Below are 27,576 nucleotides of genomic sequence, written 5' to 3'. Positions count from 1 at the left end.
GGTAAAATCTCACAGTTCAATAATATGCTAATTACCAAATGGCTGGTAATATAGCTTATGGGAATAGCTTAGTCACTATTTCTAAACAGAGCTGCTTCCAAATTCTACTCCAGAATTTTAAAATAGAAATACAGGGCACAAATGTGATCAATGTGTATAATTTTAAATTTCCTAGGAACCAAACTAAATAAGTGAAGAGAAACAAGTGAAATTGATTTTAATAATGTACTTTATTTAATCCCACATATTCAAAATAGTATCATTTAGACATATAATCAATAAAAATTATTCATGAGACATGATACATTTTACATTCTCTTTGTCACTGTCTTCAAAATATGTTGCATATTTTACACACCTAGTATATCTCTCAATTCAGATTAGCCATATTCTAATTGCATAACCTCATGTGAAAGTGTATCAGAAAATGAAGTTCCAGAGCCTCCACTTACAAACAGTGGCTTTGGACAGGAATTTAACCAACTGAACTAGCTGCTTTCCTGTCAAACTCAGCTAAAAACATCTAGCTTATAGGGTTAAATGTGAGCTAAAAAAGTTAACAGACTATTTGTAAGAGTCCAATATACTACAGTTACCATCATCACATGAGGAAGCAGGTCATTCAACCAGCCACATTGTCTCTTTTACTTTGAATTTTAGTTGGGAGACTTAAGTAAAACTTAAGACAAACATTTCCCCTTTTAAACAATTTTTGGCCAGTCATATAACCAAAAGGTTAATATATAAAATATATAAAACAGTCTCAAGAATTACTGGCGGCTTGATCAATTGGTCAGTTTATGAGATAAGGATCTGGAGGTTTCACACATTTAGTAACAAGAGGGAGAGTATGGATATAGACTCAGGTTATGGTCTGGAAATAAAAAAATGCACAGTAGGACTGCCAGGAAACCAATAGCGGAACACCCTCAGGAATATTGTTCAGACTACCATTCACTGATTAACAACTACAGATCAAATACCAGCAAAGTAATTTTGTTATGTTCATTTGTTCAACAGCACAGGCACAGAATCAAGTAGGAAATATTTTGTAAAGCAGGTATTCTCATGTTCAAGACACAGAAACAGAGGCCCAGAGGAGCTGACACATTTTTCAAAGCTGATAAAGCTGTTGGGTGTCTCTTTCATCACCATGATCCTATTTCCCTCCTCGTCACACTAATTAACTAGATATGACCCACTACTGACAACTCTACATGGAAGCATGAACTGAGTATTTTACAGTAGAACACTTGCTCTGTCTATAGGTTGAATATTAAAGCTCAAACAGAACTTTCTACCTTACTGTTAACACTGAATTGATATTCATACAATACAACAGACACAAACTAGTTCATTCATTATCTAAAGCAAGACAACCAGGCTGAGTCAAAACTACTTTTTATTATTATTATTATTATAATTAGTTCAATTTATTAAAAGACTGGCAACTCACTTGAGAAGTCTGGTCTTATAGGTAACAGCCAAAGAAATTTGAGGAAATACAGGTTTTTGTGTTTTTTTTTTTCCTTTCTTTTGGTACAGCGGTGCGGGTAAAACTGAGAGACAAGTAGCTGCTCCCAACCAACCAACCCCAAAGAGCACGCGGCTCTTGTTATATCTGGCTGGCTCAATAACTATCCAAGTTATAGGGCTACAGGGGATACTGTCTAGACCAGTTCTTTTGGCCCTGGGGTTGGCAGGATGCAGAACCAGAAAGCCAAAGTGTGGTGCAAATATCTCTCTGCATTTTTTTTCTAATAGACAGTCAAGCTGGATAGAAATGAAATCTCAAACAATTACCAAACAGCAATCAACAAGAGAATAAAAAGACTGCATTGGGCTTTCTTCAGTCTAGGATAGCTATGCTCTGAGTCTTGGGCTATAAAGCCTGACATTTCTGGAGTGAATATCCCTGCGGGCAAAAATAAGCCACAAGGGCGATCTGAAAGGTGGGCCGATTTCTCCAGCATCTCAGGTATTTTCTGGTCTCAATGATGGTACCATGAGAGGAAAAACACATCCACATATAATTGAAATAATTTATTTACCACTAGAGCACCACAAAAACAGACATACATTGTGTTAAAATACAGCATAATTGGTCATCAAAATACAAAACAGCTATTCTTATATTCCATTTTTTAAACCATGCCAACCATAAAATTGTACTGCTTAACACAGAAAAACTGACTGCCCCACCCCCAAACTAACACATCCCTTATTCCCTCCCACCTCCCCCAACCCATCCCAAGGCAATGTTTACTTATGGGAAATAAAGACCTTACAGAACCCCCCCCCCAATTTAAAAAACAAACAAACAAAAAAAAAAGATTCAAGAGATCTTAAAATAGAGCATTTAAAATATTATCAGTGCATTCTTAAGGAAAGACAAAATAATACAAAACAAAATGTCATCCTATCTGAGAGGAAAATACCTGCAGAAATAAAAGTGATGTACACAGAATTAACAGAAAAGTGAAGAGAAAAAAAAAATCAACACACACTCAAATCTTGGATTGGGTTACATCTGTCACAAGGGTTGTTTAATATTACGGCATTCCATCTATTACTTTTCCAGTTTCCAAACTTGCAAATCCAATTCTGCATTTTAATTAATGGCCAGGAAATTCCAAAAAAGTATACCATACCATATGACTTTGCTTCGAATTCATACCTCGCTATGCTGCCCTGTAGGTGGAGCTGCAAATATTCCCTTGTTTGACCTATCAGTTTTGATCTTCAAGCTAAGTTAAGTGGCAAATGATAAACAGATCATACAAAACCATGATACAGGGATATCTCCTCTGCAATGATGTGGTGAATTGTTTATAAAAAGCAAGGTAAATTCTAGCCTCAGATACAGATAACTCTCATTCCAAGGAAAGAAAGAATCTTTTGATCCTGGGAGAATTTAGCCTGTGCCTTTTCAACCTTCAAAGAACATCTGTAAAAATCTTAATTTCAGTGAAATAAATAAAATGACGTATGCTGACCTGGGCTTTTTCCCCTTCTTTGAAAAAAAAAAAATCAACTAAAAGATCTTTCAATTTCCCCCTGAACGCTAAAACCCGGTTAGAGGAAAATATGTTTCCAGTAAGTTGTTCGTTTTTTAAAAACAACAGAAATCTATGAAAATGATGAGTAACCAAATTAGAGAAATCTTTTTTAACTCTGTCACCAAGATTCTGAGTTTCAGTGAGATCCTTAAATCCTTGCTAAATTTACTACATTTTTCCTTAATTATTTTTGCATCTATAAAATTCCCCATTTTCCTAATAAAGATGCTTTTAATGCCTGATTTGATTAGTAATAATGCTCAGAAGGTAAAGAAAGTCCATTGAACTCAAATCTGTCCTCTGTAAAAGGAAAAAAAAATGAGTAGACCCGACCCAGGTAGCATATGTCATAATAATGGACAATACACAAAGCACAAGTAGAGCAAACAGTAAAAGAAATGTCTTTGTAGTGCAAGTAAAAATATAGGGGCTTTACTCAAAAGTACTGGCCAGCTAAAGGAAACATACAATTGTGAGTGATCATTAAAAAGAGCCCAAATTTAAGTCCAATCCAAATCATAGTTGACATTATTACAGAATATAAAAAGTATGGTAAAAATTTACACATTACACAGAAAGTATTTTACATTTTGATTTAATAGTTTGCAAAAGAGATCTGCAGATGTGTTTTCAATTATGCTGGCTTCTATACCCATCTATTTTAATAATACAGGTATGGTTACATATATCCCCCCCAAAAAAATGGATAAAAGAAAAAACCTATAGCATAGCTACACAGCAATACTTTAAGGTCTGAAGCTTGACCAGTACATCATGGCAAAACATTTCAACATTTCACTGGTTTACTAAACCAACAAAGAACCATTTACAATTAAAAAGAAAAGAAATCCTACAGATTTATCCTGATTGAAAGTTTCCTTTATTAGCAGGCTTTTTTAGTGATTTAACCTTATAAGAAGCTTCCTCGGGCAGTTGGTACATTGCATGTGTTTTCAGGGTCTTTATCTTAACGTAGACTTGCTCAGCCATACATGTAATAACTCACTTGAGTTTTCATCCCATTAATATGACCTCTTTTTTTTTTTTTTTTTTCTGGCTCGTTTAAGTTCAAGTTCCTTAAGCCATCCATGAGTTTCTGGCAAAGTATTTGGTCTCCACTTTATACACCTGTTTTATTTTCCAAGGGCAATGAAATCTTCATTATATAGTAACACACAATAAATAACTCACTGTTAACTCTAAGAGTAAGAATGGGAAGGGTGCCTATTGCATAGCAATACAGAAAAATCAAGTGAGGCATGGGATAGGAACGGTACGTACAGCAACTCCACTTAATGGGATTTTCCTGTTTTTTTTTTTTTTTCTTTCACATAATTAACACTAACAAATTCTTCCAGTGTTTATTTTTTCTTAAAAAAAAGATTTTGCTTCTTGTCTCTCTCACTTACAAAGTACGTGAAATGTAGAATAAGGCCTTCAACTTTCTTTGTTTCAGATGGCACTTTTAACAAACAGAACACAAACTTCCAAAGTGTTTGAATTAGTACCGCTTTTTCAAAAATTTTTAACACTGATGAACTAAGGCTCTTATGTTTTCTTGTTACAAACATCATTATTGTCATAGCCGTTGTCGTCATCATCATCATCATCATCATGATTTTCGTCTTGCCACTTTTCCAAGAATTTTAGCTGCATTTGCAGGACTTTACGATCATATTAGAAAGCTGTTCAATCTTGGGTGTTTTGCCAATATAGTAGAGAATTGTTAGGGGTTCTAAATCCTGGGACACACAGCAAGGAGAAGCGGATGCTTCTGGATTTATGGTGTTATATAAGCTGAGGACCTGAAAGGACACAGGAGAGGAATGACAGCACAGGGAAAGACAAAAACATAAAGGCAATTAATTTTTTAAACAACCATTTCATATTGTTATTCCACCAGTACAGCACTGTGTTGGCAATATAAACTATTTGGCGTTTATACTTTCCTTTACTCTTAGTTACGGATAGATTGGTACATGTTCATAGCAATCACAAAAGTTACCTTTTTCCTACAGAATATTTTTGTCTTTTTCTTTTTAAAGTTTATCTATTTGAAGTGAGGTGGGGTCGGGGTGGAGAGAAGAGATTCATTTTCCACCTGCTGGTTTACTACCTAAATGAAAATACCCACAACAGTTGGGGCAGGGCCAGGCTAAAACCAGGAGCCAGGAATTCCACTTGGGCCTACCATGTAGATGACAGGGACCCAAGTACACCATTTGCTGCCTCCCAAGGGTGCACATTTGCTGGGAGCTAGATTGGAAGCCCAGGCAGGACTGGATTCCAGGCATTCCAACATGGAATGTGAGTGCCCCAAAATGCAACTTCACCTGCTGTGCCACAATGCCCAACCCCAGAACCCCTTTCTCATACATTTTCCACAACTGATTCTACCAAAATTAGATTGCATAAAATCGTCCATCAACAGATTTTCCCAATTTTTCCTGTGTGGGAGCAAACTGTTGAAATCTTTACTTAATGTATGCTAAACTGATCTTCTGTATATAAAGAGAATCGAAAATGAATCTTGATGTGAATGGAAGGGGAGAGGGAGTGGGAAAGGGAAGGGTTGCGGGTGGGAGGGACGTTATGGGGGGGGAGCCATTGTAATCCATATAAGCTGTACTTTGGAAATTTATATTCATTAAATAAAAGTTAAAAATAAAAAAAAATGAAAAAAAAGAAATGAATGGATGAGAACAAAATGTTGACTTAGGATTCAGCACCATGGTGTTAGACTGCAAGATTGGCCCATCCATCCTCAATAGTGACCTGGCCAACTTAGGGGTCGATAGCCTCTGAATGCTAGACTCTGGGGCCAATCACCTGCACCTGGAAGTAACAGATGAAGATTTTGTTCCCAGCATCATCGTTGGTCATCCTGTGATAGAAGGGCCCCCAAAACAGCTAGCCCAGGACCCTTTCTTTCTTTGACATGCACCTGATGGTTCTCCAGGCCAGAATGGTAGGTAAAGACAATGGTTGTAGCAGGAGCCAATCAGTATACCTTTCATCTCCAGGCTACTGAGAACCCAGGGAATGGGATGAAGGTAGGCCTTGCCATCAAACCACGGAGTACAGTTGAGTAATTGGCACCATGGGCTAATCAAATATATACGGTCTTGTTTATGACAGTGGAACCTGTGTTTGAAGGACAGAAATTCATGGAAGATATGATACCAAAGATTCACTGGTTGAGGACTCAGTTCCCTCATTTGGATATAGAGGTCGATGGTGGAGTAGATCTTAACAATGTCCATAGTGTGTGAGGCAGGAACTAGCATGATTGTGCCTGGCAGTGCCATTATGAGCACTGAAGGCCCCAGATCTGTGATCAATCTGTCATGGAATGTTTCTTCAGAAGCTGCTCAGAAACATTCTTTTGATTGATGAAACCACAAGGATCCCAAAATCTCTGCTCATGGAATTGTTTTTCTTAGACAACAGGAAAATTGACTCCAAACCATATCACAATTGAGGCAGTGCTGCTTTGCTGAGCACTCATTTAATCATGATTAAACCTGTTGTTCAATGTTACAGGAGGTTAGAAATTGGTGTGTATAATTATAATTTTAGTTTAAAGTATAATTAGCTTAAAGTATAATTTTTTAATTTAAAAAATTAAGTGTGGTGGAATACCCTGTTTTTACTGGGATACTTGATTTTTATAAAGTAAAATTATGGCTGTATTATGTTTACAAATAGAAATGTTTCTATATGCCTAAGATGGATATATTAGCTACTATGAAAAAAATTTTATTTCTAAAAATAACTTTCTGCTTTTTCTCAGCTATTTTCCAAAAGCAAACGAAATCTTTATAACTTTCTTATTTCATGTCATTTGTGATTTGTTTATATGTTTGACAATATGAGTACAATGGAACTTAAAAATATAAGCTTGGTTGGGATAGCATACCACATTCTTGCATTGAAACATTTATTTTTCACTTTTCACCTCATACTTGACTCATAAAATCTATCAAAACCATATATGAAACCTAGGAATTCTAAAATCTCATACAGATTTCCATCAAGATGTTAATTCTTTGTCAGAGCAGTTTATTCAGTGAGTCACACTCTGAATTGTCTTAATTTCATCCACTGTTCTTAAGGACATTTAAATAATGCAATCGTGGTAGCTCTGAGCAGAAAGAAAAAGTAAAGCTTCTATTTGGAAATACTATTGGTTGAGTCCTACCTCTGTCCCTTTCTGGCTATCTGTCCTTAGCAAATCAGCCATCCTTTTTTTTTTTTTTTTTTTTTTTTTTTTTTTTTTGACAGGCAGAGTGGACAGTGAGAGAGAGAGACAGAGAGAGAAAGGTCTTCCTTTGCCGTTGGTTCACCCTCCAATGGCCGCCGCTGCAGCCGGCGCACCGCGCTGATCCTGGCAGGAGCCAGGAGCCAGGTGCTTTTCCTGGTCTCCCATGGGGTGCAGGGCCCAAGCACCTGGACCATCCTCCACTGCACTCCCTGGCCATAGCAGAGAGCTGGCCTGGAAGAGGGGCAACCGGGACAGAATCCGGCGCCCCAACCGGGACTAGAACCCGGTGTGCCGGCGCCGCAAGGTGGAGGATTAGCCTATTGAGCCACGGCGCCGGCTCTCAGCCATCCTTTTTTGCCCTTCAATTAACTCATTTATTTGTTTTATGTAATTATAACAACAGTGCAGGGTTGTGTTGACCATTACAACAAGTAACATGTATATAAAGTTTCCACTACTGTTTCTGAAAATTTGAGGAAGCTCAATAAAAAGTGGCCAGCAGTCTATGTTTGTTTGACAGGTTATATAATATTTCCAAAATAATAACATTAAATTTATATATCACACCTGTAAGAGGCAGCACATGTATTTTTGTCTCCTTTTTTAAATTATGGAAAATAAAGTTCAGTAGTAGGCTTATATCATGGAAATAATCTATTAAGACACAGCATTTCTAGTATTTAATCTTTACAGTGGAGTCCTTGGGAGGCAGGTTAGACAAAATAAGCATTTAAAATATAAATTGTCTTATTTCCAACCTAATATTGTTGTGTAACAGAATCAGATGGCTGAGAATATTCTAGAACTATGGATCTTTATCCCCAAGGATATATATATATATATATATATATATATACATATATACATATATACATATATATATATTTGTATTAGATGTATTACAGGCAAAGAGATGACATGGTAAGGAATTAATCCATAAACTAAATATAATCCATAAACTAAATATAACTGTTTTACACAGATACTATTAAGCTATTTAATTCTTGTAAATCCTTTTGCTGTATAATAAATATGACAGGAAACAACAAAATCAGCATCATTCTTCTTGAGGTCAGTATGAGTTTTAAGAAATATGGTTTTAAAAATAAGAATATTAACACGCATAGAACAGTGGTTGCTCAGGTTTTGTCCCTATATTAAGAGGTAAAAATTTGCTTAATACTTTGAATTGTGGTTTATGAAAGGTTTATGCCACAAATACATGGCAGCTCATCAAGTCAACAGCACAAGGCATACAGAAATAGCTTTAATTAAAAATTTACATAAAGATTATGTCAGATGTGACAAAGACTTGAGCTTATTTGCCTAGATAACTTGTACTTGGCTTGTTTTTTCCTTTTCTTTAAAAATAAATGCATAGTAAAACTATAAGCAAAAACAAAAAGAAGTAGAAAAGGTTTCATTAAAGCTCTCATTAGATATTTAGTCTATCATTGGGCATAGAAAAAGATACCTATATAAAATATAAAATATTTCTATGAAAAATGTCTTCTCAGGTCAATTTAATTTCACCTAAATTCTCAGTAAAAATATAAATAAATAAAAGCCTTTTAATTTACCATTGATTGATAAGTACAGCCAGGCTAAAAATGACATAAAAGCAATGTATAGTTGGGGCCAGCACTATGGCACAGCAGGCTAAGCCGCTGCCTGCAGCATCAGCATTCAATACGGGTACGGGTTCGGGTTCTAGTTGCTCCACTTCCCACTCAGCTCCCTGCTAGTGTGCCTGGGAAGGCAGTGGAAGATGGCCCAAGTGCTTGGGCCCCTGCATCCACATGGGAGACCTGGATGAAGCTCCTGGCTCTGGCTTCAGCCTAGTCCAGCCCTGGCCATTGTGGATAGATTTCTCTCTCTCTCTGCCTCTGCCTTTCTCTCTCTGTAACTCTGCCTTTCAAATAAATAAATAAATCCTTTGTTTTTTTTAAGCAACGTATAGTCTAATTTTAAAAAAACTTTATTTATTTATTTGAAAGGCAGAGTTACAAAGAGGCAGAAGCAGAGGTAGAGACAGAGAAAGGTCTTCCATTCACTGGTTCACTCCCCAGATGGCCACAATGATGGAACTCAGCCAATCCAAAGTCAGGAGCCAGGAGCTTCTTCTGGGTCTCCCACATAGGTGCAGGGGCCCTACCACTTGGGCCATTTTCTATTGCTTTCCCAGGCCATAGCAGAGAGCTGGATTGAAGCGGAGCAGCCGGGACTCGAACCAGCACCCATATAGGATGCTGGCACGGCAGGCGGTAGCTTTACCCGCTATACCCCACCAATGGCCCTTAATAAAAGCAATGTATAGTCTTAATTATTCACTTTCTTAAATTTTGCTCAAAACAATAATAACAAGCAACCCTCCATTTACCTTCCATATGGTAAATGGTGGTGGCAGAGTGGAAGGAGTGGATAGTAGTTGTATAACTGAATAGAGAATACATGGTACCTCTAACCCCATTCTATGTCAAAGAGGTGTGCGATTTTCACTAATGGAAGCATGTAGGTTCCCCACTGATGATACAGGGACATTTCCAAGGATGCCATTAATGTGTTAGTCAAATAGCAAGTGACCTTTTCCTCGAGATTCACTGCAATTTTTTCAGCCTAAGACAGAAGATCTGTTCAGCACAGCAACACTGACTACTTTATTAAGCTACCTCTGGCTTCTTGGGTAACTGTCCAAACCACATATTTGTGACCATGACAGTTATTCTTCCTCTCTCCTTGAAAAACAAGCATGGTCTCAGCCTTCACACACTCCCTCTGTGTATCAGGGAGGAGAATTATGTTTCTACTTGGCAAGGGGGCCTTGCCCACATTACAGCTACTGCTGTTGCAGCCCAGATGAGGCAGCCTGGCCAGAGCTCAGACAAAGGGACAGGCATGAGCAAGCTTCCCTCACATGGCCAAGCACGTGGTCACCCTGGAGTGCCAAAGCCTACAGGGGAGTTGGGAAAACAGCTGAAAAATGGGTAGCCATATTTGTCAATTTCAATCCCCTCATATGCAGGCATTTATAAATAAACTTCTTATTCCACCAACACATGATTTTTCATAGGAACTAAAGAGGAGTTTTTGTCATACAGATTGTCTAAAATAATTGATAACCCCCAAACTCTTGCATTCAGCTGAATGCATTCTGCAGTCTTCTTGGCAGCTGATTCATTCTCCTACCCTGCAGTGAAGGCGATTTTTCTAATGCCTGTTTAATAGGGAGATTTACAGAGGCATAAAGAGCAGAATAGAAACCCCAACATGGAGCGACATTTCAGGGATTAAATTTAGTAAGACAGAGCCAATGGAAGTCTGATGATAAACCAAGAAATTCTGCATTGCAAGTCTTGGTTTGTTATTAATTTTTTTTTGTTCTTGAGCAAGCCATGGACCTGATCTAGAACCCAATTTCTTTAGAAAAATCAGTGGTTTGTATAGGGTAACATATGATGTCCTTCCTGTCTCTAAAATCCTACATTATGAGCCACAAAGAAGGAATATACAGACAAATATTATTGCACAGAAAGTCTTCACTAATCTGGACTGGGAACCTGTAGCATTTTAGGACCTGCCTTCTGAATTATCCCTTTCTCTTCAGTGAAGAAACTTGACAAAATATTCAGATTCTCATTTACCTTGGGAAATATCTAAAAATTATTTATTTATTTGGGGGAAAGAGAGAGAGAAAGTTCCTGTTTTCTGGTTCACTGCCAAATGCCTGCAGTGGCCAAGGATAGACCAGGCTGAAGCCAGCAGCTCAGTCCAGAGGAAATTGATTTTCAAATCATTTTCACATGTATCATCTTTTCATATTTCACATCCACTCTTGAATTTGGCATTATTATTTTAAAGATTATTTTTAATGTAAAGACATTTCTTTTTACTAATAAGAAATTGAGGTTAAAGTAGGTTAAATGACTTTCTAATTGTCATACACAAGCAAATCTCTATGCCAAAGCATCTACTGAGAACCCAATGTTCATTCCAATATGACAGTCCTTGATGGAAATGATTAATCAATCCTTCTGTTGATGGAAAACTAGATCCCTTCCCTTCTCACCTTAGCTGTATGTGACACTATGTGATAGATGGATTCGAAACTGTTTTTGACTACCTATTTAGGCTTATAGCTGGTAAGAATATAAAGCAAACATACAATTCAAAAAAACTTTCTTATAGTTGGTCCTAATCCAATTAGGAAAGTGAGACCAGTTTGAAACTGATTAGTATTACTTTTTGATTTAATCTACTGCCTATATTCTTCTTCTTCAAAGGATTTGTGGAGCAGATGCTGTGGTGCAGCAGGTTAAGCCACTGTTTGGGATGCTTGCATCTCATATTAGAGAGCTGATTTGAATCCCGGGTAATCTGTTTCTGATCCAGCATCATGCAAATGCATCCAGAGAGGCAGCAGATATGTGGACGGAGTTCCAGGCTCCTGCCTTTGATCTGACCCACCCTCTGGCTGTTGTGGGCATTTGGGGAGTGAACCTGTGGACAGAAGATCTCTCTCTTTCTCTCTCTCTCTCTCTCATTCTCTCAATCTCTCTGTCATTCTGCTTTTCAAGTAGATAAAAATAAACAGAAAAACACTTTTTAAGAAATAGAAGGATTTATCTAATACCCATAAGTTTGTGAAATTGAAAAGGGCATCAGGTTAACTACAATTCATTTAGAAATATTATCAGCAGATTTACATTGGTACCCCAAGTACAAAAGAGATGAGTTGGACAAGCACTTACCCTACTGTGCTGAGTGTCTGAACTCCATAAATACGGGCATGCCCCAGCACAGAAGTTGGCATTATACCCTTTAGGTTCATGTATCCATTTCCACCCAAGATCCCTCTTGAAATCAATGTAGAGTGGACGCAGGCAGCAATTATCCTGCACATTTCTGTTAAAAGAAAGAGCAATGGAGATATTAAAACTGATTTCCAACACCGCCGGCCTGTGCCTCACCCCAAACCAAAAAAAACAACTCATTCATTTACTTGAAAAACATTTAATGGGAAATTAACATGGGCCAAGTTTTAATGGTTATATTGTAATCTCAAGTGACTTTCATGATGTGGTATTGTGATTTGCTGGACTACTTTCCCTTAGGAGTTCTACATCCTGACTCCCTTGTCTTTGACCTAGAAAACCTTAACTCTCAAATGACCAGACTTAAGTAAAGAAGTAGCCTGGAGGTTCCACGCCCTTTCCAACCAATACTTGGCAGTTTTGCCATCCAGCCTCTTTCAAACAGGAAATGAATGATTGGGAACAGCTATTTTTCAATAGATAGATCCCTTAGATTACAAATGAGAAGATAAAGATAAAAATTCTTATAATGAAATTTGGATTTATATTGAAATGCAAGTTGCAACAACTTTAATCTAGTTCATGTCATTATGTAAGCCTAAAATGAATTTGCATGTATCCTTATAAAGAACAATTTAAAGAAAATTGAGAAGACAATAGCAAGAGCTCTATAATGGATTTTTTTTTTTTTTTTTTTGACAGGCAGAGTGGACAGTGAGAGAGAGAGACAGAGAGAAAGGTCTTCCTTTGCTGTTGGTTCACCCTCCAATGGCCGCCACGGCCGGCACGCTGCGGCTGGCACACTGCGCTGATCTGATGGCAGGAGCCAGGTGCTTCTCCTGGTCTCCCATGGGGTGCAGGGCCCAAGGACTTGGGCCATCCTCCACTGCACTCCCTGGCCACAGCAGAGAGCTGGCCTGGAAGAGGGACAACCGGGACAGAATCCCGCGCCCCGACCGGGATTAGAACCCAGTGTGCCAGCGCCGCAAGGCGGAGGATTAGCCTAGTGAGTCGCGGCGCCAGCTTCTATAATGGATTTTTTAAAGTTTTTTTTTTTTAATTTATTTTAGAGAGAACGAGACAGAGCTCCCATCTGCTGGGTCATTTCCCAAATGCCCATAACTGGCTGGGCTAGAAACTAGGAGCTGGCAACTCAGTCCAGGTCTTCCAAATAGGTGGCAGAAATTCAATTAATGTGAGGCATCACTGCTGCCTCCCAGTGGTATTCCCAGAGCACACGTTAGGAGGAAGCTGGAGTCAGGAGCTAGATCTGGGATTGAATCCAGCCTCTCTGATAGGGAATGTGAGCATCTTAACCACAATATCAAATACTAGTCCTTGATTCTGACATACTGATTCACTTTGAGCAGAATATGCCTAGGAAAATACTTAAAAGAAAACAAAAAGCTGCTTGTACAAAGATGGTTATAGCAATTACATGCATGCATTTTTTTCTTTTAAGCCTATGAACTGAGAAATGGATAATTTTGTGTATTACTATCTCTATCGTAAACTCCTATATAACCATCAAATAATATTTGAAATAGGTAAATTTGTATGCAAAAAAACTTTAAATGAGACTCAAAATTTTCATTAGGACATAAATTATTATGTTTTCTGATTATACATATATATATTTATAGTAAAAACCATAGTTCTCCCTATTGAAAAGAACCAGAATTCATGCAATTGCAATTTAACACTGAAGAGTTCTTTATCTTTTTTTCTGTAAAATGTTGATATACGCAATAAAAAGTAAAAAATTAATTGAAGTGTTTTACTGGAAAAGAATAAATTCCTTATTTCAACACACGTTCTTGGATCTGGGAAGAAATCAGAAGTCAAGAAACATGGAGTCTTGCTGAGTGCAACTGGCTCCATAACCAAAAATGTCACTTTACTCATGGCTTCTGATACACGTGGAACTTCAACAGTGAGGACCCTGCATAGTCTGTAACTCCCCAGATAAAGAGACAATTTCTACTATATTTAATAAGAAGCCATAGAACAGTCACACAGTCACTCCATAAATTCCTGTGGGAATGAGAAATAAACTCTTGCCTTATTCCCTCACTTCTCTCATATTCTGTAGATATGGTATGAAAAATAGTGCTCTTCCATTGACTACTGTTCCTGTGAAAGAGGCACGGCCGCAGGCACTGTGCAGGAAGGGTGAAGGCTTCACACGGGTGGTGGGTCTTTCCTAACTACAGAGGCACAACCGCACATCTCAGTTGAACTTATAGGTGCCTTGGGGATAAGAGAGCTCATTTTCTTCATTAGCAACAACGCACTTCAGAGGAATTTAGGGAAAACATTTCAGGGCTAGTTTTCTACCTTTGCACTTCATGCATAGCTAGAGAGCTGATGAAAACAACACAGAAATAACCACTTCAAGCCTCTGTGAAGAATGATGTTTGGAGATACAGGAACTGTAATGGATGATACTTGGCCTTAAACAGTGAGTTCAGTTCAGGTCAATATGTAGGAGGAGAAAAGGCAATGGAAGAGTTAACAGATGCAATTACTTGGTTTGATTTTTATTTCTTTTACCTAAAGCAATAGGCTGCATCCAATGCACGCTTCTTCCGCCGGTTGGACTGTTGTGACTCAAGTCTGTAGGAGGGCAATAACATTAGCAGGAGATGTGGGGTCTTTCCACTGTTTTTTTTCCTAGTGGACTTTATAGTTTTCTGATCACCACTGGTATATGTAGAGGTGCCATCAATACCTTGAAAAAATGCATTTGGGTAATAAACATTTAGCTTTACCTTCATCAAATATAGTCAACTATTATATATATATATATATATATATATTATTTGTATGTTATCACAAATAGAAGTGATAACCACCATGGCAACATCAGCTGGCTATAGTCATTCCCCATGGAAACAGATATGGTGCAACAAGACTATCACAGGTGACACTTCTAAAAGGGGCTCCTGTCTGAAAGCAGCTCAGTGTCAAAGGCAGGGCTGTTGGTTTTGAAAGTCACTACAGAAGAAGGCTTTGACCTATGGACCAAGGGCAATCTAGGCCATTTATTTTAGTCAGTCCTCAGTGTAGGCTGTGTTCAAACCCTTGACAACTGCACACACAGCCACAGACTGTGCCTTGTCACCCACTGGTTCACATTCTTCCTGAGACCACTACACTCAAAAGACTTTGCTAATGAACATAAACCAAGGCTTAGCTAAATTGCAGTGAATTAAGTTCAAGCGAAACAGAAGTCACCCTTAGCGAATGCTATTTTGGGAAGCTGTGAAGAAAGGGCTTTTTCATTTATTTTATGGCATCCTCAACACTTTGCTGATTCCATCTGAGATTTAGAAACTTGAGCTCCCCAAAGCATGCTCAAGAGACTGCCAGTTAAAGCATTTAATCTCTGCACTCTGGAGAATCATGACTAGGTTAGACACTGAAATAAATCTCTAGACCTCTGGGAGTATTTTTCCACAAGCAAGGGCCACTGTAGCCTTCTAAACGTGAATGCAAGTCTTGGGTGATGTTGGCAGGGAAGGGAAATCAGCTCCCTCACCTGGCAGTATAGACTAATGGGGCACCAGCACGTGAGTACAGCTTTCCCTCTGACCTCTTAGTACCCAATGACTCACTATCCAATATGTGAAGTGGCTCAAATCCTAGGCATGGCCTTATTTTTCCCAGTTTTTGAGTAACTCACATAAAGATGAGCATGTGGAAAAGCAAAACCTTGTTATGTATTTACAGACAATTACTAAAGTCTGATAAGGAAACAATTGGAAATATCGACTGAAAGCTAGGAAACATGTATGGAAGGTTAGTTATAGAAGCTGTAGCACGAAGGATCTCTTTTCTTCAGTGGAATACAGTTGTGAGTTCCTGAAATTTGGTTTGGGGAGTTATCGATGGATTTTCTCAGATGCATGTTATCTTCTTTAATATCAGTAGAAATGGAAAGTTGGTTTTCTTAAATAAAAATAAAGTGCTTAACTGGCAATTTAGTAGTTTGGAGGGTTAATGAGTCAGTGAGTTAATATTGAACAGGTCATCACTGAGCACTGAGCAGCATAAACTGGGAAACAATCTCTTTTTTTTGCAATCCTTTCTATCTTTACCTATCTTTCTCCAACCATATGAATGAAATACCCAGGTGAATGAAACAGCCCAGATTTCATCAAACACTCCCATTTCATGTGCAAACTGATTTTAACCCCCATGAAGTTATCAACATAGACCTTTACCACCCCCTTCTCATGTGACCAAGTTTCAGTTACCTGCAAATCTTGCTTCTAGTTCTTCACTTTTATTCGGGATGATGTAATTATTAGAAGGTACAAAGGTGCAGCAGGGACAATGTAAACTTATTTTGAATCCCAGATTCCTGTCTGGAAAACATTAAGTCAAGGAGGTTATTTGTACATGTGTCTACAACCTTAAATCTGCAATCAATTTACAGTAACTAAGGCTACCGAACTTCTAGAGAGAAAAAAAGAGGATGGTTTGTGACCTTTATGGTGAAGCCATTCATGAACAGCATCAGTTACATCGAAGGAGAGCCATTCGCCTTCTGCTCTTGTTTTCACGACTTTGCTGTCGATGTAGCGCTGGGTTGGAGATGTTAAATCCTTGGATTTGAGAATCTATGGGGTAAAGAGAAAGATAAAAAGCTCAATTGGCACACTGACAGTAAGACTAAATCAAAACCATTAACGTTATCCCAATTCATTATCTAAATTTAGTTCCACTCTTGTATATCCATGTATTGTCATCTCAATGGCATGGCCACATGCATAAAAACACAGCATCAGGCCATTGCCATGAAAAACTGAGCTACTAAATCAGCTGCATGTTATGATAAAGGTGAAAGGAACCATAAAGCCAAGTGTCTAAAAGAAAGTGACAGTAAGTATTTTACTTTGCTGACATAAGCTTTGCAAGATTTCAGCAATAAATTCTATGCTATTAATTTTATGGTTTTCTTGTTCTGTTTCCCTACTTCTTTAATTTGGGGAACTGGGGTGCAGAGAGGAAAAGGGTAGAGGCAAAGTTCAGAGGACCCAAGTTCACCCCCAAAGGCCTAGAATTATAAATCTCCTGCTAATAGAAAAAGGTCCTAACCTCGGTTCCTAAATCCACTGCCATTAAAATGTGTGTCATGCCTTAGTTTTTGAGGTTAGTCTCTAGCTGGGATTTTTACTCTCAACACGACCTGTTATGATTTATAAAGATATTCCACATCCTGCAGGCTAAGAATGAATTTGGGCAGCAGTATTCTGGCACAGATTGTAGATGAGAGTCTGCAAGCAAGTCAGTCTCAACACTTGAGACTTTAGTAGATGCATTTATTTCAAATATGTAAACAGAAACTGCAGTATGTTCTTAGGTTCCTATAGGAAGTGAACATTTTAAGTGGTTTTTAACAATCCTATCTTGAAACAAAAATGCTTTATGAACCAAACCTGGTCCTAAGTCTCTTGAGCTTCAGTAAATCCCTATCTAAACAGGGTATCCTGGCATTCCTCAGTTCCTAGGGGCTTGAGCACTGTCGTTTTAGGATACCTCTCCTGATATTCAGTCTAACTGTTCTGTGGACACTTCATATGCATGAATTTGGTTGCTCAGACAAGTTCATAAGATTCTCCAGTTCAGCAATCATGTCTTCAATTTGATATTATTTCAAAGCATAGCATTCAATTGAGTTGATGACTATCAAATGACTACTTGATTACCTTGAAGATTTATTAACTCCTCTTTAAGTTTTACAAAATGAAATTGCAAAATCTTCCCATTGATTTTAAAATGCACTCTTCTTTCACATATGTACATGATATGTTTCAGAAAATTTGGCAACAAAATGCTTCCTGGAATGTTTGGGATAATAGTAGACCATTTTCTGGATTGACCAGTATACAAAAAGAAAGAAATTCATTTAACTGGATTTTTGGGTGCCCTCATGAATTGTAGACAAACCTTGGTCTACAGATCTGCCCCTATGGCCCAATAAAAGCTCCACTAAATAACGAGAATCTAGAGGTAATTATGATTGTATCATAGGCAGGAGACATTCTCTGTAAAATACAGGAAGCAACTAAACATTGTGTGAAGGCTGGGCACTCTGGGCTTGGCACACATTATGTTCTTTAATTTATTCTGAGAAATATTCCTATAGGGTAGATTAAGAAAACAGAATCTCGGAGAGGTTAAGGAACTTTCCTGATATTTCACAGTGAACACCTGTGAAGAGAGGATTCAAAACAATACAGTGTCATTTTCCCATTTCAGCGCTGGATTTCTGAAGGGCAAAAAAAGTTGTGGGAGTCAAAGTGGGATCATAATTCATCTGTATCCCTTTCCAGATGGCAGAAAATATTCAATGATAGAGGAAAAAGATTTTAAATAAGATTATAGTAAATGTTGGTATAAGACGAAATAAAACATGGCGGAATGTAGGCACAGTTAATGCTCACATTAAGCTATAACTTTAAAACTGCAGCTTAACAGCAGGCAATCCTCTGGGAATCAAACCTTGCCTTGAAAATACTCCCAGTTGGGCAAATAAGACACCACTTATCCAATTCAGAATAAATGGTATAATTAACCTAATATAGGATAACAATGATAAAAAAAAAATGGTTGAGAAGTTTTCAGGCATTTCCATCTGCCTCATTGGCTATAAATTAATAACATACCCAGAACTCATTTTTCTGTCTTTAAATTCTTCCCCTAACTGATCTCCTATAATAGTGTATTATTACATAATGCTTTGCATATTTGCTGTACTCCTTATTGGCACCATGTATATAGTATTCATCTTCAAATAGCTAACACTTATGGGCACTACCTAGAACAAAATATAGCTTCTATTATTGAATGAATTATATATGATATTTATCATATATTAAATATCAGTGACATGTATAACATATACATACATCTACATATATATTCAGTGTCACTGAAGACAGACTATTTTTAAAAAACCATGACCATCTTGGCCAAATAGACATAAAAAATGCTCACTAGTAAATCTGTAGGAATTCATTGCCTCATAGAAAAGGAGCAAATCTAGAATATCTTGCTTTAAAAAGAGACCAAAGAGAAGCAAAAAGACTCTGAATTTTTTCCCTTTAAGTCTCATTAGATTTAGTGATATGGGTCTCCTTAACCACAGAGCACTGGTAGGCTTAGACAATGGACAACCCCATATTCTCACATGAGTGAAAAATCTAGATATCACAAATCAAAATTTATTTATTTGAGTGAGAGAGTGATCGATCAAGATCTTGTATCCACATGTGCATTCCTCAAATGCCTGCAACAGCATGCGCTTGGTGAGGCTGAAGCCAAGAGTCTGGAACTCAATCTGGGTTTCCCCATGGATGAAAGAGTGAACTGTTGCCTGCTGACTCCAAGGCATTCATTAGAAGGATGCTGGAGGGGCCGGCACTGTGGCATAGTGGGTTAAGCCGCCACCTGCCATGCTGGCATCCCAAATGGGAAAAAGCTCCTGGTTCCTGGCTTCAGATCAGCTCAGTCCTGGCCACTGCGGATATCTGGGGAATGAACCAGTGGATGAAAGACTTTCCTTCTCTCTCTCTCTTTCTCTCTCTCTGCCTCTGCCTCTCTGTAACTCTGTCTTTAAATAAATAAATACATAAATAAATATTTAAAAAAAAAAGAAGGGTTCTGGATTGGAAGTGGAGGTGGGATTTGAACCCAGAAATTCCGATTAGGGATGTGGGGGTAACAAGCATCATCTTAACTGCTGCACCAAATGCTTGCCTCCCCCTCTAATTTACTTTTTTGTTGTTGTTAGTTTACTAGTTTAAGATTCAAGACAGACCACATTTAAACAGCTCAAAAAAGATAGTTAGTTACATAGTTCTGCAATGGAGAAGTGACTTTGGTCTTGTGGGTTTGTCGTCTCAAACCTTATGTCCAAAGAGTTCTTAAATCTACTTGTTGCAATTTAACTCCATTCTTCTTATCCAGTACTTAGTGGAAACAGCTGCTTTCAATCACACAGCGAATATCCCTCATATTCTAGGAGACTACTATTTAAGTCCCCCTCAATGTGCTTGGTTTCTCTCTCTAAGTTAAATAAACCCAGTTTCTTCAGACCATACTTAGAGGAGCAATTTCCCAAACCCTTAGTCATTTGGGTTTCTAGCAAGGATGAATGATGCTATATAAAAATATTCATCCTACAGCTTCTTGATTTCAATTCAGAACTGTCTAGAAAAACTTCTAATCATATTTCAACACAGAATCTTAATGTGAAAAGTGTCTTCTTTTTTTAAAAGATTTATTTATTTATTTGAAAGTCAGGATTACACGGAGAGGAGAGGCAGAGAGAGAGTTCTTGCGCTCGCTAGTTCACTCCCCAGTTGGCCACAATGACTGGAGCTGTGCCGATGCAAAGCCAGGAGCCAGGAGCTTCTTCTGAGTCTCCCGCATGGGTGCAGGAGCCCAAGGACTTGGGCCATCTTCTACTGCTTTCCCAGGCCACACCAGAGAGCTGGATTGAAAGTGGAGCAGCCGGGACTTGAACTGGCGTCCATGTGGGATGTCGGCACTGCAGGCAGTGGCTTTACCTGCTACGCCACAGCACAGGCCCCCAAAAGATGTCTTCTTAAAATAGATATAACCCCCCTATTCTCATGCTTATCTCCCATTTCACACCAAACCAATTAAAGTAACAGAAGGCAGCATGGGAAATCAACTTGTCATTAGTACTTTCTTAAGTTCCAGAGTTTATACAAAAAGTGACCAGATCAGTCAATCTTCATTCTTTTTAAAAAGTGTTTGCTGTTTTCCTTTCTTCAATTGCTATGGATGTTAGCAGTCATGGATATGCAGCTATTGCTTTCTACTTCCATCAGTCATTTGCTTCTAAATTTCTTTATATGTTTTAAACAAAGATAATTTAGCTTCTACTGAAGTTCTTCGAACTGGCCTCCACTTAACTGACTGATTAACCAGTATCCTCCATTCATTCTGTGTTCAGAAATCTGTATTGGCTGGCTGTCCACAGCACACTAGGGCTCACGGCTGGAAAATCTCTCCAAGTACTTCTGGTCTTGAGAGCTGCATGCTTAAGAAATATCAATTGTATATGTTTCTAAATCTTCTTATGACACTTGGGCTTATTGGAATTATGCAACTTAATTAAATGTTTAGAAATGATAAAATATAGGGCCATAAATAACAAGAGCTGTTTCTGTGCAAAAATCAAGTTGGATACTTTAGAAAGTCTTTATAAAGACAAGTTGCTTCCAAAAAAATATGGATTTTTTGAAAAGAGTTCCTTAATAGAAAAAAAATGTAGAATTACCATATGAACCAGTGATTCTATTCTTGGATATATACTCAAAAGAACTGAAAGCAGGGACTCAAACAGAGTATAACAATGTTAATAGCAGTGCTATTCCCAAGGCAAAAAGTGGGAAAAAACAAGTGCCCATCAATAGATAAATGGAAAAACAAAAGGCAGCTTAAGCATACAGCAGAATATTATTCAGCCATAAAAGGAATGAAATTCTGACATATACTGCAACATGGATGAATCTTGATGATAACATGCCAAGTGAATAAATCAGACACAAAAAGACAAGCATTGTATGCCTTCACTTACATGAGCTACCTTATGTGGGAAATAAACATGAGAATATGGAGTTCTAGGCAAATTCACTGAGACAGATAGTAGCATGCAGATTCGTATGGGCTGGGGTAAAGGATAATGGGAAATTATTATTTAGTTGGCACTGAGTTTCTGTTTGGATTGATAAATCAAATTTCTGGAAATGGATATTTGTGAGAACTGCACAAAATTGTGAACATAATGTCATGGAGTTGCATAATTAAGGAATGGCTAAAAGATGATCTTGTTTATATATACATATCTGTATATATATACACATATATATATATACACACACATATTTTTAATTTAGGTGTGAGAGAGTCAGACTAAAGAAATAATAAAAAGAAATAATATGGCCGGCGCCGCGGCTCAATAGGCTAATCCTCCGCCTTGTGGCGCCGGCACACCCGGTTCTAGTCCTGGTCAGGGCGCCGGATTCTGTCCCGGTTGCCCCTCTTCCAGGCCAGCTCTCTGCTGTGGCCAGGGAGTGCAGTGGAGGATGGCCCAAGTGCTTGGGCCCTGCACCCCATGGGAGACCAGGAGAAGCACCTGGCTCCTGGCTTCGGATCAGCGTGGTGCGCTGGCCATTGGCGGGTGAACCAACAGCAAAAGGAAGACCTTTCTCTCTGTCTCTCTCTCTCTCACTGTCCACTCTGCCTGTCAAAAAACAAACAAACAAACAAACAAACAAAAAAAAACAAACAACAACAAAAAAAGAAATAATACGATAGAAATCTGGAAGAATTCTGCACTCATTTTCAGCAATCATCCTTCAACTTCTCTCTGTATTTCAAGGAAAACAAAAACTAGACATCATCACATGCGGATGTGGTTTATGTCAAAAAAAATGCAATAACCATTCCTGACCATTGCAGAAAGGAGGACCTCCAATATATTGAAAACGAGATTTAGTTGTCTCTGACTTAGCTACCACTTACAGAGATATCTGGATGCAACTTTCATTGTCTTACTAATACATACACCTTATATATAATATGTGTAAAATATCCACATGTCACCTCTGGCAAGGCTCTAAGCTCTTTACTGAATTGCTAAACCCCTACACAAAAGGATTCATTCACTATTCTGCCGCTGGAAAGCAGCCAGCTAGGGTGTGGATGGTAGAGGCACAAGTCACTCATTTTACCAACAGTTCGTAGGGAAAAAAAAAAAAAAAAAAAGTAGAGATCTAGATGCAAAACTATAGCCTGGGAAAAACCTTAGTCTTAAAGAAATAATGTTGTAACTCAAGTCAGGATTTGGCTTAAGCACCAAGTGTAACATCTCTTACACTCCTATGAGACACCACAGAAGGTTGTAAGAAAGCATTGGGAATTCAATGTTACTCTCCATATTTAGACAAGAAGAAACTCAAGGGGTCAATGCAATCAGACTCCTAAGAGAGGGGAAAGGGAATTTAACAGTAGGGCTATAGAGTAAAACTGACACTAGGTTAAATAGTGCTAACTCATCTTGTTTTTAAATGCACTTAATGTTTTAAATATGTATTTAATGTTTACATGTGTTTAAACATTTCAAGTGTTTGGAGTGACTTACATGAAGCGATTAACAGATGCTGATTGAAACATTCACTCTGCTAGCTATGAGCATGATTCTCTCTGCTCTGCTTGACTCCAAGATACTAACTTTAGTATGGTGAAATACTAGCATTGGAAAGGAACTTAGAGGCCATCTGCTCCAACCCAAATGAATGCATTCTCTAGCATCTCTTTGTCTAAAAACCGCTCAAAACAATGAACTCATCACTCTATGAAAAAGCTCATCCCACTTTCAGACAATTGGTATTGCTGGGATTCTTCTTTTTCTTGGGTTCACAATTTCCACCAACTAGTCTCAACGAATAGTACCACTGCCTTATATTTGTACAATCTCTATAGTTTTCCAAATACCTAAACAGTTTCAAATGTTTCCTAGTCTTCACACACACACATACACACACACACACACACAAAAAAAAACCCTGTGGCACAGACATCATGGCCCTTACCATGTATAATCTATAGCTAAAGAAAAAGAGGCCTGAAGGACTTAAGTACAATTCAAAGCCCCATAGGAAGAGCCTAGACTAATATCTTGCTGTCTTAATACTAGAGAGGAAGGCTTTCCAATGCTGTGGCTTTCTGGAACAAAATGAAAAATGCTTTCTTTCCCACTTCAGGCCTCCGTCACAATAAGTGGCTTGGCCCAACTGCTTCCTTCCAAGGTGCCTCACCATGCTGGACAACCTCTATTGCGATGAATCTCTTCAAGTCAGTTCTTTGACTGATGCCTGATGTGGTCAAACAGAACACTGAGAATATACAGAATATGCCAAGTGTGGAAAGAGGAGTAACTATCGCTCCCCCTTGTTCTGGTCACAACTTTTAATGCAGATGTTTTACTTCTGGCGGCAGTCACATCACACCGTAGAACCATAGTCGTTTCTTTGTAAAATGAAACCTTTGTTCACATACACAGACTATTGTTAAGGCTGATTTTCCACTTCAAATCCTTTTTGGAATGAGGTAGAATAAAGAAAAAGAAAGGGAGAGAGGGAGGGAAATGGAAGGCTCGTCTTCCTAGCCTGGTGGTTGCTAGCTTTAGCCTGCATCACAAACTACTGGGGACTTCTAGATAGCGGATCCCCTTCCCCAGAATTTCTGATTTCACAGAGTAGGGTTGAGGCCCCCAAATTTGCATTTCTAACATGTTCCTGGATGATGCAGAACCGCTGCTGTAGTCTGTAATTACAGGATTAACTTTCTGAACATACCTGTACATGAAAATCACATATATGAGGATCTTAAAATAGTTCACAGTGGGGCACACATTGTGGTGCAGTGGGTTAAGATGCACCCCTTGCAGCCAGCATCCCATGTGGTGCTGGTGAGTCCTGGCTGCTCCACTTCTAATCCAGCTGGTTGCTGGATGCGCCTGGGAAAGCAGCAGAAGATGTCGCAGTACTTGGGCCCCTGAGAGCTACAAGGGAGACCCAGCTGGAGTTCTAGGCTACTAGATTCAGCCTGGCTCAGCCCCAGCATTGTGGCTATCTGGAGAATGAGTCAGCAAATGGTAGACCTCTTTGTCTCTCCTTCTCTCTCTTTTACTCTGACTTTCAAACATATAAATGAGATCTTTAATTAAAAAAAAATTACAGAAATAAATTTTATGAGAAAAACTATACATGGATTTCATTTTTGGTACCAAAATAAACTTGACTTTTAATCCCATTTCCGCACAAAGTGTTTGAAGCACTCTTGTATCTCTGTTAATTTTGAACCTTATCATTTGGCCCAGGACTTTAGTCTTTTGGGATCTCTTGGATCTTGAGTCTGCTATTCAATTTATGAGCTAGCCTTTCTGGCCACAGTAGCAGCAATATACCTTCATAAAGTCAGTGACAACACTGTCAAACATCATAGGGCCCAAAGAAGAACCTGTTGCTGGATTACTAGCTACTTCCTTCCTGGTTGGTCATTTCTTTAATGGACATTATGGGTGTATTGTACACAGCAGACAAGAAGTGAAATTTCACTGGTTGAACAGAGCAGCTCATCTAGGCCAAATGACAATCACTGTGTTTCCCCAGGGTGCCTTAGGGTTTTTTTGAAGAACCCACTGAGCTGTGCCAAATGCCTTTGGAACTCCTTAGTGTAGTGAAAAGGCCAGAGGTTTTGGAGTCAGGCAAGCAAACTCTTACTTACTGGATCTGTGACCTTCTCAACTACATTAAGGAGGAATAAAACTAACTTGTATGTTTTTAAAAGAGAATTAAATGTCACAGAGGAGGCTAAGTATCTATCACATATCCTGGTACTCAATAGATGTGAATTATTATAATTATGTTTCTTATCTGATCGAAAACGTCCAGAGGCTTCTAACACCTAGTGAATCAACTCCAGACTCCTTAGTTAGGGATATATGACACAACCTGCCACGAACTCCTCACTCTAGACTCACCTTTCATCCTGGGAAACGTAATTGAAAATCCCTAAAATATATAAACTCAGTCTTTAAATTAATAAACTATCAGAATACCTTTTTCCCATCCCTGGTTTTTACCTTGAAAAGTTTGAAAACAAAACAAAACAAAACAACACTTTCCATTCTTCAAATTCAAGCTTTTTTTTTTTTTTTTTTTTTTGACAGGCAGAGTGGACAGTGAGAGAGAGAGACAGAGAGAAAGGTCTTCCTTTGCCGTTGGTTCACCCTCCAATGGCCGCCGCGGCAGGCACGCTGCGGCCTGCACACCGCGCTGATCTGATGGCAGGAGCCAGGTACTTATCCTGGTCCTCCCATGGGGTGCAGGGCCCAAGTACTTGGGCCATCCTCCACTGCACTCCCTGGCCACAGCAGAGAGCTGGCCTGGAAGAGGGGCAACCGGGACAGAATCCGGCGCCCCGACCAGGACTAGAACCGGGTGTGCCGGCGCCGCAAGGCAGAGGATTAGCCTAGTGAGCCGCGGCGCCGGCCTCAAATTCAAGCTTTTGATGCAATGCTTATTTTTCACTCTGACCTAAGGTCTGGTATCTTTTCCTAGCTCTCCATGCAATTATTGGACATGCCTTGGACTTGGCACCTTGCACACTGTGGCTTTGAGGACAGCCCCATACACGTGTCAATGTCCACTTTCCTCCAATGTAAATTAAACTCGTAAAAGACAGAGGAAAATATAAACTCATTCAAATCTCCACAAACCCTTGCATTATAGTTTTCTGACACTGGCAGATAAAGAATACAAATTAATTTGTTGATATTTGGAGGAATCTGACTTTCTGGCTTGTAATCTATGTAGAACCAATATTTTCTCTCACGTAGACATACACAAGAGAATACACTGAAAGGCGTTTCTTGGCTTATCCACATCTTGGCTTATATACATCTTGTATGCACCAAAGTCTTCATTTATTCATTTTTTAAATTTATCAATTCACAGCCTTCAGTTCAGTACAACAAATATTAAGCATAACTGTGTGCACAGCATTGCATTTATATCCCAGGACAATAAGAGGGGCCTTGTTCTTAAAGAAGCTCATTGTAGTGGGGAGAAGACAAACATCCTAACAAATAACTAAAACAATGTGCTCATTGGGAATCATGAGGTGAGAGACACAGGGTGTCCACTTTAGCCCAGTGAGGTCAGGGAGAGTTTCCTGGAACAATGGGAGAAATAAAAAGTAATCATCAACATCCAAAAAACTAGCAAGGATACAGGCGGTAAAAGAATGCAGTCTAGATAATGGTGGTAAAACAAAATGCATCCTCCTTTCTCTTCAGTGCCCTTTCATCCTTCCTAAACTCTGTATGCTTGTACATGCAGAGTTTGCTCGATAGGTGTGTTGGTTTCCTAATACATAAATGGCAAAGCACCACAAACTGGCTGGTTTGAAACAACAGAAATTTATTCCCCTGCAGATCTGGAGGCTAGAAGACAGAAACAAAGGTGTTGCCTGGGCTTTCAGTGGTTGCTAGCCGTCTTTTGCATTCTTTGGCTTCCAGCTGTGCAACTTCAATGTCTGCCTTTATATTCCCAAGTTCCCCCTGTGTATCTCTGTCTTGATCTTGGCATATTCTCATAAAGACACCAGTCATATGGTTATTAGGAACCCATTGGGGCCAGCGCTGTGGTGTCCTGGGTAAAGTTGCCATCTGCAGGGATAGCACCCGACATGGGCACTGGTTCAAGTCCCAGCTGCTCCATTTCCAATCCAGCTCTCTGCTATGGCCTGGGAAAGCAGTGGAAGATGGCCCAAGTCCTTGGGCCCCTGCACCCATGTGGGAGACCCAGAAGAAGCTCCTGGCTCCCGGCTTCAG

The 27,576-nt window shown here is 38.8% G+C and overlaps 1 protein-coding gene and 1 pseudogene across 2 annotated transcripts in view; one reads left to right on the top strand and one right to left on the bottom strand.

Annotated features, from left to right (window-relative positions):
- Positions 1 to 211: 211 nt before the first annotated feature.
- The window catches only part of TGFB2 (transforming growth factor beta 2), a 93,947-nt gene continuing 66,582 nt past the window's right edge, over positions 212 to 27,576 (bottom strand). The window contains exons 3-7 of one of the 2 annotated variants that reach the window (XM_008268050.5): positions 16,627 to 16,759; positions 16,394 to 16,504; positions 14,688 to 14,865; positions 12,072 to 12,225; positions 212 to 4,864 (exon numbers count right to left, since the gene is read on the bottom strand). In XM_008268050.5, coding sequence (XP_008266272.1) covers positions 4,706 to 4,864; positions 12,072 to 12,225; positions 14,688 to 14,865; positions 16,394 to 16,504; positions 16,627 to 16,759 — 735 coding nt within the window. In that variant the 3' untranslated portion in view covers positions 212 to 4,705. 2 annotated transcript variants of the gene reach the window in all.
- On the top strand, positions 5,646 to 6,589 carry LOC103350971 (ribulose-phosphate 3-epimerase-like; annotated as a pseudogene).

The sequence above is a fragment of the Oryctolagus cuniculus genome, chromosome 13 (assembly GCF_051225735.1).
Source record: "Oryctolagus cuniculus isolate XC-2025 breed Fujian yellow rabbit chromosome 13, ASM5122573v1, whole genome shotgun sequence".
NCBI classification, from domain to species: Eukaryota; Metazoa; Chordata; class Mammalia; order Lagomorpha; family Leporidae; genus Oryctolagus; species Oryctolagus cuniculus.
The sequence above is the reverse complement of the archived record's forward strand: the minus strand, read 5'-3'. Positions and strand labels throughout refer to the sequence as shown.